Source organism: Rhea americana, unplaced genomic scaffold (genome assembly GCF_003343005.1).
Source record: "Rhea americana isolate MKP2758 unplaced genomic scaffold, rheAme1 scaffold_4, whole genome shotgun sequence".
Taxonomy (NCBI): Eukaryota; Metazoa; Chordata; class Aves; order Rheiformes; family Rheidae; genus Rhea; species Rhea americana.
In genome coordinates, this window is record NW_028186534.1 from 1086813 (window position 1) to 1100288 (window position 13476).

The 13476-nt window shown below is 41.4% G+C and overlaps 1 protein-coding gene across 1 annotated transcript in view; it reads left to right on the forward strand.

Annotated features, from left to right (window-relative positions):
- The window catches only part of PTPRT (protein tyrosine phosphatase receptor type T), a 458251-nt gene that overhangs the window by 300893 nt on the left and 143882 nt on the right, over positions 1-13476 (forward strand). Inside the window, exons 8-9 of the mRNA XM_085313918.1 lie at positions 8200-8496; positions 11389-11498. Of these exons, the coding sequence (XP_085170044.1) occupies positions 8200-8496; positions 11389-11498 (407 nt within the window). The remainder of the gene's footprint in view (positions 1-8199; positions 8497-11388; positions 11499-13476) is intronic.

Here is a 13476-nt window from a genome sequence, read left to right on the forward strand (position 1 = left end):
TTCTTTTTCCTCTTTTCTTTTTCCTCTTTTCTTTTTCCTCTTTTTCCTTGTCTCATCTCCCTTTAGCCAATATGGCATGACGTAAAGAGAAAATCCCCTTTGATGTTACCAAATACAGGGAAACAGCTAGTCCTCAGTGCATTCAGATTTCTCACATAGGACCAGTGGTGCTTGGTGCAAAAGGGAACTGCTGCTACTTCTGAATCCTGAGAAAAATGGGCAAGTCTCAGGTGCCTTGGGGCAATTAAAGCATTTTGGTAGCCAGTGTTCGGTAGCCAGAAAGCCAGTGTTTCATCAGCTGAACAGCTCCTTCTAATAGATSTACTGGTAGACTGGAAACCATCTTTCACGTTTTGTAATTTGTTTTTTTGCAAGACGGATTTCCGAAATAACCTAAAGTTTTGTTGTTGTTGTTGTTTTGTTTGCAGATTGCACAGACATAAAGAGACACTGGAGTTATAAATGAGAGAAAGCCTATCTCAAAAGAGCAGTGCTTTTCTCTCTAGTGTTGCTCAGAATAATTCAACAGACCCATGATTGTGTAGAGGCAGCTTCAGTTAAACATTTGCATAGCTACTGTTTTGATTACCTTATTTATTTTTATGGAAATCATTCTTTTTTTTGACAGAAACTAGTTTATATATAATTCTAATCATTTCCACTTATTCCACTTGAAGAAAACAGCAGTTAACATGCACAGGAAAGGGTAATAAAAATAAATGCACATGCATAATAATGAAATAAATAGTTAAATAGTTTATTTATACATAATAAAATTAACAAATTTGTTTTAAAAAATTGCTTTTTGTTTGCCAAAACCCAAGACATCTACCTGCTTTATAGTCCCACTTTCTCGTTAGCATATTTAATTATGCTTTTGTATTTAATCATCCAAAAGCTCAGTGAAGTACGTTTTATTCTCAGCCCTGGAATACTGCCGTTATACGAATTCATGATAGATGTTTTTAATAAAACCAGTAATTACCCTTTATTGTTGTCTTAAATTATTATTTTTAAGTTTGTTATGRAACCAATAGTTTTAGGTGTAAGAGGAAGAAAGATTTCGTTTTAMCATTTAATAATATGATGGGTGAAAAAAAAGATTTAAACAGATGCTGGTAAGCAAACCTTTTTGCCAAAGCAGTGCTTCATTACCTTGTAGTTGTTTACCCATGCAGATTTGGCGGCCGGGGTCCGGCAGTCCGCGCTGCTGGGTTGCGTCCCCTTCGCTCCCCCAGGCTCGGCTTTTGGTGCAATGGTGGCACGTGCCAGCCTGGGAACTGGGAACGAATGGGCATGTCGTGGGGAATTTTGTAACGTGGCAGCGTTATAATGAATGGAAATATTTGCTGAGGTTCCTAAATGTTGGATAGATGTGGACCCAGCTGAAGGCAATTTGAGTTGCGTTGTTTAACAAGGTTTGAGTAAGAGAGCAGAGCACGTTCAGTGGTTTTGTAATGCATCAGGTGTTTTTCCTTTTTTTTTTTTTTTTTTTTTTTTTCCAGTGCAGAATCAAGTTATATTTGCAGTGGAAACAAAGTAGATCAATCAAAAACTAGAGAAAATACGCTGTGAGAGCTGAAGTGGGAGGTTTACATGAAGCATTTGGAGAGCTCAGTCCTTGGCTTATCTAAGCACCTCTACTCCATTACCTAACGTGCTTCATCTTTCTTTTGTAATAGATTCAGCTGTGTGCCAGCGGCTGGCTCTTCATTTCTCAGAGAATGCCACAAAATGGCCTATTTTAGTTCATCAGCTGTAATGACACTGGTTTCTTTGTGTACGACCTGGGCTTCAGTTGATTGTAGGTATCTCAACAAACTGGCTATTTGTTCTGCAGTGATTTTTATTGTGTTAGGCCCGTTTTTCCCTTCTCTTCTGCTTTTCTCAGCACAAGTCTTTTCTCAGCACATGCTTCTCTATATAATTACCTGCCTGCAGCTCTCTCTGCCCTCTGCCTTTCGCCTAGTGATGCCCAAACTGGTTAAAAAATCATAATTTAGATGCRCATGTTAGGGAAATGTTCTTTATGCAGGAAGGGGCAACGCCAAGAGACTTTTCCAGTATTGGAAGACTGGTGCACTCTGTTTAATCRCTTTTTGTCAGTCCTGTCTACAAAAGGCATTTATGCCACGTTCATGCTAGGAAGGCTTTGCAACAGGATGGACGGCATCTGTGGGAGTTGTAGTGCTCAACCAAGAAACCCTCTCAGTAGAAGATGGGCTGCACTCCTGGGCCGGCTGTCGCTCTGCAACGTCCACACCGGTGAGGAGGGAGTTCCTARGAAAAGCCTGCGTGGCGGTGTTTCTTTGAAGAGCTGTCTTGCCCTGAGTTGTAGTTAAGGCGGACCACTGCGATGCTTTGGCCTTGTTTGCCTTGCTGCGGATTTTACGATAGTAAGTTTTCTTCCTTAGGTTTGGTTCATCCTAAACAATTTTGAAGAGAAGAGGAGGAAGCAGAGAGGGAAGGTGACATGGAGGAGGCTTCAGCTCCATTTGATCCCTGGAGTCAAATCATAGTTGGGCAGATTATTTTGCCTTTTGGTTTTCCATCTGTGGCACGTGAGCAGAGTCTTTGTAAAACATGTAGGAATCTACAGAGGAAGCAGGCTCTCACTGCTGATTCACCTTCAGTAAGGACTTCGGTGTTGCCACATGAAAATCAGCCACGGTCTCGGTTTATTGTGGGAGTGGAATATTCTGTGAAGTTGTCAAGTCTGGCAAGTGCCGTTCTGTGATGCTGCCAAATCAGTATTTTGTAAAAGGAAATGAATTTAAACATTTCTGGGCTCTGCAGAGAGTTTGTACCCAGCTGGTAGCTAGGAGAGCACATTCTTTGGTCTTACTGTCACCTGGCAATGTGGGCAGGCATCTCCTTGCYTTCAAAATGGTTCAAGAGTTTTCAAATTTATGTTCGGACTGCTCCGTCCCTATCTGCCTTCAGAATGATAAAGCAAACAGCCCGACGCTCCTTGAACTCTTACATGGCCCTGGAAGCCTGTTGGTGTCCTAACACTTGTATTCTGTAGGACTTCTCCAGCAGGAACATATATCAAGAAGGTGAAACTGCACGTATCATTAGACACCCTACTAGAAATTAATTACTCTGAACTGCGGATTTTGTCCGCTTTGCAAGTAAATTCCAGGAARTGCAAGCACTAGCATTAAACTGCGCCGCTCAGTCTTCGTGACAAGATGAAAAATAAAGGGACTAATTTTTAAGTAGTTAATTTTCCATTTCTTTAGTAGTTACTGATTGCAGAACTCTCTCTGCCACACTGAAAATGTCTCTGTAACAAGAGAATTTTTAGCAACTCTCTGTATTGGCTTTACCATTAAGAGTGAGCGGGACGGATATATTCTAATTTGCTCAGGCAGCAGTAACGTACAGAGTGGCATTATTCTTAGTGTGTGTCTGAAAAGGTTGAAGTTACCATCTGGGAAAGATTCATGAAGAGATGAGGCTSCTTCTGAGGAGCGGACTGCATCAATATTTACCTCTGGAGACTCTGATACTCTTTCAGGTAGAAAAGAGTTACTCAAAGGAGGACACAGAGGTGTGCAAGAGCACTCCGTGCATGTGCCCGAGATCTGCAGCATCAGCTTCTGCTAGCAGGAAGATTCATTTCTGGAGCTTTAATAGAGACCTGTCGTGAAATGGGCTGCACAGCTGTAATAGCCTGAAAAATAATGGAAAAACATGTCCACTTTCTTTTCCAGCTGGAGAAAATGAGAAGATATTTCTTGCTAAGCGTGTGCTATTATTTGTTACAGTATGCCTAGGGAAAAGGGCCGTGGACCTTGCTGGGTGCCCAGATACTAGTTGGCCAGCTTTGGCCTATAAGCTCTGGTGTGGGTGTGGGTGTGTTTGTGGGTGTGTGTTGAGGGGAAGGCAGGAATCAGACTTGCACACATTTTCATTCTTTATCAGAAAGCATCAGCTTAGGACTTGTGGAAAGCTGCTGCACCCATCATGCTCATTTTTCTTCCCTTTGAGCATTCTCCATCTCTGTAACCTACTGCTGAGAGACAGGATTTAATCACTGGACAYTTGCACCGTTAATAAACTCTGCCTCGTGTTCTCCATCGGGTCAGGAGACGTGGGCAACGGGGCCTCCGAGCAATACGGACGTCTTCTGCTCAGTGCCCTGTCTTCACTGACAGTACCAATTTCTTGCAATTAGGCTCCTGCAGCAGGTAGTTAACCTGAAGGGCAACGGATGATTGTCTGTGTTTAACTTCTCTGCTCAACTTYAGCTTCGTATTCAAACCCCAGTGCTTTGTCATTACTTGCTTTCCCCTCTGTTCTTCCCAGGATGGAGAGGTATAAAGCAGAGACAACTGTTGCTAACCGTTTAAATCAATCTTTGCCTTTCTGTGTCTCACCTTGAGCCAGAAGACTGCAGTGAACCAAATGAGATCTGTAACACTCAAAAAGGAAAGAACAAAACCAGCCGCAAAGTGGACTTTGAGTAGAATGGTGATAGCTGGAGATACAACCCCTGAACATTATTGCAGGTCACTGAGTCAAAGGTGTCTGCTTACATGGACCTARGGACGGAGATCATAGCTGAAGCCCTGTGGGTTTCCACTCTGGCCACCTGTCCATCACAGCTACTTCAGACACGTTCTTGCCTTGCTAAGGATTTGCAGCAGCCTGCCAAAGCAATGATGGATATTGAAGTGCTGATGGGAGATCCAGTATTATTCAATCCTTGATTACGATAGCAACTTTAAAAATGTATCTAAGAGTTCAGCCAGACTGAAATAAAAATACTGAGTTTGCACAGTGAAATCCCAGAGACTGTGATTTTGTTTGCATGTGTTCAAGACTAATTGCAGTAGGTCAGTGGTGGCTGTTTCATTGCTGCTGCCTGTTAAGAATTTCCTTTTTTTTTTTTCTTTTTTAACCCAAGGTCCCAGAACACTTGGAAATTTYGGTTTACGCAGGCTGCATGGGTGTCTTAAAATACATGATCCCTAAGCATTAAAATTGAGTCAGTCTGTTTCTGGCTTGCTTTGGCACGATTTTTTTTGTACAGCTGAAGTTGAGGTGTACATTAGCAGGTTTTCTTACCCAGTGAAGTGTAATAATTTGCAGGATTCTCATTGCTTCATTTGGAAGCTATAATTCCAAGAGTATGGAAATGGAGCAGTTTGTCCAGTTTGCAAGTATTCACTGTTAGTAGATGGTTGTAGTTCAATTATGAACATTTTTATTTTTCTTGTTTGTTTGGGGGAAATAAGTCATTATCACATCATGAAAAATAAGCAGTGTGATACAGTAGAGTCCTGGGGGTAGGTATTAACACCTTCTGAGACTAAGATTGAAACAGAAGTGTATATATTTAGAAAGCTAAWATGCAAAGGGAGTTAAATGGACAAGATGGTAGGACCACTCTCCTTTGAAAACAACAGTACAAAATCTCATCTTTGACAACAAGCAAAAATGGCTCATACTGCAGAGGAAATCAGAGTGGAAAATGCGTTCAAAATTATATGGTCTCAGTTTTCAGCAAAAGGAGATTGCAGCTGTGAGAAGGGAGCAAGAGAGACTGTAAAACCCCAGATCCTGCTTCAATTTGTTGATTTAGTTCCAGTCTGGTTTCTTCTTTTCTGATGCTGAAGTTTAAATAGTTTTTATTTATGTATTTATTTATTCCCCTTTTGCTCAAGAAACTAGAAGGCCATTTGATGGCAAATCAAGTTCTTCCCCCTGTCTGCACCTACTCCTGGAGACTCTTCAGGCTATGAAACCTGCTTCCCATTGCTGCTTTCACTGTGAGCTACAGCATCACAGTCACTTTTTTTCAGGACTGAAAAATCTCAATTTTTAAGACTACCAGCCCGAGAACAGATAGTTCTTGGAGAATGTTGTGTGTTCAGTGATACAGACTTGTAGCCTAGCAGGGTCTCACTTTGTGACTCAAACCCATCTGCAGTTAATAGGCAGGCTATTCAAATCAGAAGACTCAACGGTTAAAAAACCAAAGAAAGGCTTCAGGTGGTATCTTGGAGCATTTACAGTACAATTTTGAGCTATAATTAGAAACTGTTTTAGAGATATGACACAAGCCAGCTTCTGAGACTTCTTGTGGGTAAGAAAGGAAAAGGCAACAGATGAGACAGAAAACTAAAAAGTGCGAGTAATCTTGCCTAGACTTTTCTGTCTGGGTTTTGAACAGACGTCTTGATGAGGTTGATGCTCAATCAGAATCGTTTCCTGCCCACCAATGGACTCAGCACATCTGACATCAATAAACCAAACACCCTCTAATTACCTATTCTTCCATCACATCACCGACTTAAGGAAAATAACGGTAATTTAAAAAAARAACCACCATAATGTTAACATGGGGATTAATTGCCATCTTCAGCTRCAGAGTTGCCTTAGCATGGATGTTTATGCTGTCTCTCAACCACTTTCCCATTGGGGTCTGTAGCTGATTACTTGGCGTAGCAGGGAGTGTCCTGAAGGACAAGCCTCCTTCTGCATCTCTTTTTTTCTGCTTTTCTTCTTCTCTTTTCTTCTTCTTTTTTTTTTTTTGTATTCTCTCTCTCTGATGTGTCCTGGAAGGAGGCTTGTGCTTACCTTTGCGGTTTCAGAGGCCGAAAGTTTTCRCAGAACTGTTCTTTTGTTCACCTTAGTTACCCACGAGTCATCTGCAGAACTGTTCTTCGGATGGTTTTACAGGAAGTGGATGATTATCACTTATGCTAAGCAATATATATATCCATGTATTCTGTAATCTATGGGGTTTTGATACACACAGCCCTAAAGAATCTCGTTGAAGAGGTGTTTGCTGGGTGRCATGGCTTACGTGGAATCCTAGATGAGTCACAAGCTTTGATATCCCGTTTGAAAGTGTGTTCACCAGTGTGTGTAGCAATACAAATATTTGGAGTGGTGTTCATCTCATAGCTATTTTCCCACTGTCCACTGTTAAAAGAGTTTTTTAGAAGTAATATGGAATATACTGGTTATTATATTGTGTTTTCTGCTGATGCATTAGTTAAAGTCACTATTATTCTTTCAAGAATTACTAGAAGGCTTTTTTCTGCATTAATTATCTTTCAAAAATRTATAGCTAGTATTTGGGACTCTTTGAGTTCTTTCTTTCTTTTTCTTTTTTTCTTTTTTCCTTTTGTTTCCATTAAAATGTTCTGTTCTTTCTTGAAAATGTGAGAAAATATAGGAAAACAGTGAAGTACTTCAAATTGTGCTTTAAATCAAGAAAATCTCTGTGAAATTACATGTTTTCTAATCATATTGCATAGGTATAATATATTGAACAAAAAGCAAGCTACACAAGTTGAAGAAATGTCATATAAACTCTGGCATACGTGGTATTACTACAATGTGACTGTGACATATCTCAAAGACTTACTGGTTTTGCTCCCCCGTTCTTTATATCAGCGTGTCTGGCAGGGTGTACATTTATGTTTTATGTAAAAGACAGAGTCTGTAGTGAGAGCATTTGAGTTAGGCTGTTAAAAATAAACTAAGGAACAGCAGGTGAAAATGATTCCTACACATGAATATTCAAACTTTACCGCAGTCAGATCATGTAGAATGAAGAAAGAGCGATAAAACTTTGTGAGGCCAAGACATTGATGTGATGTGACGTAAAAGCTTTATTGGCACGTGACTGAGATGACTAATAAAACTTGCTCAAGGAGTGATGTGATCCATCTTCTTTGACCTCTGAGCAGAAAGAATGATTTTAAGGTTGGCAGAAGGCTCTAGGAGTTACAAAACTCTGTCAGTGATTTCCTATATAATTGCATCACTTAGGGCTGGGCTCAGCAAGGTATTAGGCGCTTCAAGTAGGCCATCAAAATTATTATTGTTGATGTTAAAYAAGAAAATGGGACTTTCACACTACCTTCAGGATGGGAATCCAGCTTCCACCATTGGATTCTTGGACCTCGTGCAGGAACCAGGAGCGTGGCCTCTGTTCAGGGCCCTGCGGTTGGGGTCTTTCAGTGAAAATTCAGGATAACGTTTGTGCACGTGACATGAATTTCCTTGTGTCCTTGTTCCTCTCTCTAAAAGGTGAATAGCAGCACTGGGTTCCTTTCCATCGATGGGACCTTTGGGACTGTGAGGTACTCAGACACTCAGGTCGTATGGAAGGAGGCATGTTAATGGACAGCTGACTTCTTGTAAAGTTTTTTTTTTCATCTGCTTGTTTCGCAGATCCAGTCCACGGACCGCAGAATGTGGAGGTAGTCGACATCCGCTCCCGGCAGCTGACCTTGCAGTGGGAGCCCTTTGGTTATGCGGTGACCCGCTGCCACAGCTACAATCTCACGGTCCAGTACCAGTATGTGTTTAACCAGCAAAAATTTGAAGCTGAGGAGCTCATTCAAACCTCTTCCCACTACACCTTGCGAGGCCTTCGGCCCTTCATGACCATCAGGCTGAGGTTAGCCCTCTCTAACCCCGAGGGCAAAATGGAAAGCGAGGAGTTGGTTGTGCAGACTGAGGAGGATGGTAAGTGGTGTTGGCTTGCTTGTTTTTTGCGGGAAGACTGGCACGCTTCGAGCCGCAAATAACAGCGTGACCTCTCCTCCCACCGGATTTTTAAATGGCTTCACTGGACGGGATGTGGGTTATGCRAGTAAAATTTGTAGGTGTAAATAATTTCCATTTTGCAGCAGTGCTCTCACAAGGGCAGGGCTCCCTGAAGCGTGGCAGAAGGAGAGATGCTGGGCAGCGTAGTTACAGGATAGCAGTGGGTTTAATTCTGTAGRAGTCATGATCTAAACTCCCAAGGGTCCTTAGGGCAGTGTCCTTTCTCATACAGACAAATATAATTCTGGCATTTGGTGATTTTATTTTATTTTTTTTGCTTCATTTTACTACCCCAAAAAGCTGTGTAACATCTTGCTTTTCAGCGTGTATCTCTTTTTAATGCCAGGCTTCTGGACATAGCGTTTGGTGCTAATGCATTGGGTGCTAACTCTTCTGTTCATGATACAAAAAGGCAGTTTTCAGGAAGTACTGATGAAAAGCKCTAAAGTATTATTTTCCCATCTTTGCTAGCTCAGACCAAGGACTCTCCTAGCCTGCAGCATGTTAAAAAGAAGCGCTCTTTTGCTGCCGGAGCAGTTAGGAGGTGCTGCCCRAAGTTTTGCTCAGCTGAAAGTGGCTCTAGCGTTCCAGTATATCATAAAGWGGACGTGAGAAGATGGCAAATCTTTCAGAAAAACGAGCAGGGTTTTTCATCAGACCGGCTTGGGAGTGTGTTTAGTTATCTTTTGCAGCATTAAAATTTAGCTTGAGTAGGCGGATTTTTAGCTGGCCTTGTAGCCGTAATGAAATATAAATCTTACATTGTTACTCTACTGAGGAAATGAACCTTTCATATTGATAAAGGGGTGCAGGCCAACAGCATCTTTATGCCAAGGTGCAATCTGGCTGTTTAGGTAGGTGGAGTTTTATTGTTGTGCGGGTGAAAAGGACACATTAAATTCCCTACTGAATGCAACTATCCATTGGCGTTGCAACCAGAATGCGAGATAATTCTGTTCTCAAACCCGATCTGTTCGCTATTTCTCAGAGGAAGTTGGTAAATGCACAAGTCGGCTTGTGAGCAAAATGCAAACAGCCAGTGCTGCAGTCTTAGAAATCAGGGGAGAACACTTGGCCGTTGAAGAAGAGCATCATTCCCATCTCAAGTGCCACCTTGTGTAACACCTCAAGGTGTTACATATAGAGCCTRTCACTAATGGTTCCAGGTGGAGGACATGAGCTAAGATGACAGGCATGGAAAGCACTGGCAAATAAAGGCAGAAAAAGAGCTGGAATTACTCATTGAAACTGTTTTTTCTCTAGATTTTAACAGACCTCCACAGGAATCTTTTTGTTAGAAAGACACATCCCGCTTCCTTGTGGATGTACTGTTCTGCTAAGCGGGTGGGAGCAGTGTTCTGTGGTGGAGAGAGAGAGTGGTAGGTTTGTTAAATCCACAGAGTTGTTGAGTAGTTCCTGGAGGGAGCGAAGCTCTATTGGAGATATCTCTGGGTTGTTCCAGAAGGGTTTTGAGGACAGGGAAGGGATTAAAGCAAGATTCGCTSTAACTTCAGCCATCATTCCTGTAGCTACTGTAGGCATTTCTGTAATTTCAGGGTGCTAATGGAATGGCTTGGCCTAGCTACCACGTGCTACCTAAGGGGCCTCTGCCTTGGCCTCCAGAAGTTTAGCCAAATGCTCAGGGAGAGAATTAAGGAGTCAACACAAATATGTTTATTTGRTGACAGAGCTTTAACTTGTCCTAATGAGCGGCCAGATTTGTAGTTGGAAGTTCCCGGGCTGCACATACGTGATACAGTGAATGTGAAGAAATCTAGCTCAGGACAAAACCCAAAGAGACGTTTAAACAATGAGAAGGTCATACTGAAGCTAGGAGTAAATAGTGTGCAATACCATCACTCCGTTCCATTGCAGAGACCATCCTAGGTTGTATTACCAGTTCTCTGATTGACCAGACTTTTGGAAAAACAGTACAAACCAGTCTAGGCGTAGCTTTGCTAAATGGGTCAATGAATCTTACTGGAGATCTAATTTGTCCAGAGTTAGCTAAGTTGTCTTCTGCATCTTACTGCATTTTGGTGTTTGGACATACTCTGAGGTTTTTCAGTAGTATAACAACCTGTGGAAGCAGGACTGGCATCTTCGCATGTTGGGACTTTTCTTTGAGAAATGCAAATAATACTACTTAAATCACCTTCTGTTCATGAATCTTTATCTGCAGAATGTTAATTGCTATTATTTGCCCTTGCRTAAATAGCTGTGTGTGAGGCTATGTTAAATTGGACTCATTTGTTGAAGTTTGTGTTTGAAAGGTACAATTTTTAGCAGYTTAGTGTTTAAATAGAAGGGAAAATCAGAAAAAAAATGAATATAGCAATGGAATATTGATGTTTGGAAGTAGTAAGATCAATGCATAACTTGGCATAAAATTAAGCAATTATTGTGTGATGTTATGTGGGATGGGGAAACAAAAATTTGTGTGTTTATCTGAGGAAAGCACTTTCTGCTGATTGACTAGATAAACTCTTGWGAATTCACTTTCTGTAGTCTTTGATTCCGTGTTAGGTACTCAAAGATCTATTGCTGCTATGCTGTGCTGGAATAAGGGCATATTGATGATTACATCATTTCGTCATGAAYTATGATTTTATTTATGGTGTAGTGSCTACATTAGGGTTTTCCTATTTGAACTGAAGGTTAAGAATAGGCCAATGGTAGTGACTTGGGGGTTTGGAGGGTTTTTTTCCRTGCAGCTCCGAACATGCAGTCGGATGGACTCTTGGTGTCTTCTGATGTGTGTGGCAGCTGGAGCTGGTGGTAGCTTCTAACACAGGTTTTTTATTTGTGTAGTTCCTGGACCCGTTCCTTTGGAGTCCATCCAGGGAGGACCTTTTGAAGAGAAGATCTATGTTCAGTGGAAGCCTCCAAATGAGACAAATGGCGTCATTACGCTCTATGAGGTAAGGAGACCAGATTACTGTCAAGGAATACGTGCCACAGGGTTTTYTTCATATGTGTTTAAGCCAGTCTTGAACTCTGAGAGATTTCAGCAGGTTCTAAAAGAAATCGGACTAAAATAGATGAGCAACTTAAAGGTAGTCTGATGCTGTCATTGAAAATGTTTTCCAGTTTGGGAAAAAAAATCTTTAATCTGTATTTATAGTAAAATGAGAGCCATRCATTCCCTCATGTCTCAGGTGTTTAAATGCTGCCCTTTTTGTTTTTTAMCCCACAACATTTGCAAGGTCTTTTCCTTTCCTTTCTGTTTCTCGAGGTATACTTCTGTTAAGTTTTGTGCCATCTTAGAATACTGCAACTAACAGCTCTCTGGCTTCCTAGTAGTCATAACGCTTTTCAGCCACCCAGCAGAATACAACCATTAGATGTTATCTTACRTTTTTTGCTCTGAATAGATATGTCCTTCTTGAATCTTTCAATAATGTGTATTTCTATCAGCAACCCTCTCAAACAAAACATAGAGCTGATTATAGGAGGCTCATGGGCCATCCTGTAGAGGATGGAACAGATCAAACATGATTCTAGGGTGCATCAGAGGAGCTGATTCTAGCTGAGATATGGGAGAGTTAATGTGGTTGTATGTGGTTCTGGGGAGACTGTTCCTTATGCCTATACGTGAGAAAAAAGAATTTTAAAAAAGGACTGCTTAGGGGATCATGGGAAATGGGAAGACTCCAACAGAAGAAGATAAAGGCATGTTCATTAAACAGTGGAGAGTGGTACAGTCAGTCTGAACCGGTGCTGATTGAACGTGCTTCAGTTAGTAGATTGTGTCCATAGGTGTCATGCAGRAAGGTGTGACATGGAGGGGCAAGAACCACTTGCCTGCTTTCTCCTTTACACTGGAAGAAAGTGCAAACTTATTTTGGAGGAGGTGTGGGTATGAGAAGTGAACTTTGACACTGCCAACAAGATTTTGGGAACGCTTTCCTCCTCCCGATTAGCTTCTCCTATGGCAAGGGTTGGAATGGCAAGTCGTCCTATGATATGTCACTCATAGGTCTGCTTGCTCACAGTGGGTCCCACTGGGTGTGTGTAACACAGCGATCATCTAGTGGAACAAATCAGCTAGGTTTAACATCAGTCAGCACTACAGTACAAGCAAGAGATGGCAGTTTTCTCCTGGGCTTAAATGTAACTGCACTTTTAGGTCTTCTATGCAGCTGGCTTGCAGAAGGGTACATTGAATTTGATATATTAGAACTAAATAAAYAGAAGCTCCTCATGCTAATTTTTGCCATTACAACCAGGAAAAGTCTTTGRTTAAAGTAAGCAATCATGTTTTGTTGGTCGCTGCTGGGATGCTTGTTAAAATCTGTGTAAGTTGCATATCATCTGTCTGCCTCCAATTCCATGTTTTTATATGTGTACCACAGGCTATCCTGTGTATACGTGTAAAAAATTACGCAATTAAGCTATCTATATTTTTTAAGGAATTGATTTGAATAGAATCAGTTGAAAATTCATTATTGTTCTGGCAACACTGGTGACCTATGATTGAACACGTTTAGAAATACACCAAGTCAAACGATGCGAAAATAACTCCTTTTAATTTTTAAAGAGGCAGTTTCCTGCTAAAATATTGCCTTGGGCTCAACTCACTGAGAGGACTTCAGCAATCTGAGTAGCTTTTCTGGCTGAGCGGCTGCATAGAGATACTTTAATGCCTGCCGGGTAGTGATGCATCGTGACAGTGCCTTTGCCCCTCAAGTCACATCATTGCTCAAGTCTCAGTGGAGGCGCATGCAAAATATTCCATTCCTGATAGTCACTCTACWCATGTATGACAGCTGAAGGCAAAGAGAAGTCAAAGTGAATTCCAGCTCTTCTTCCTTCTCCTCCTCCCGCTCACCTCCAGAAAGATGAAAATCCTGGTGTTAAAAACATCAGGAAAATGGAAGTGCCTGAAGGTCAACATGA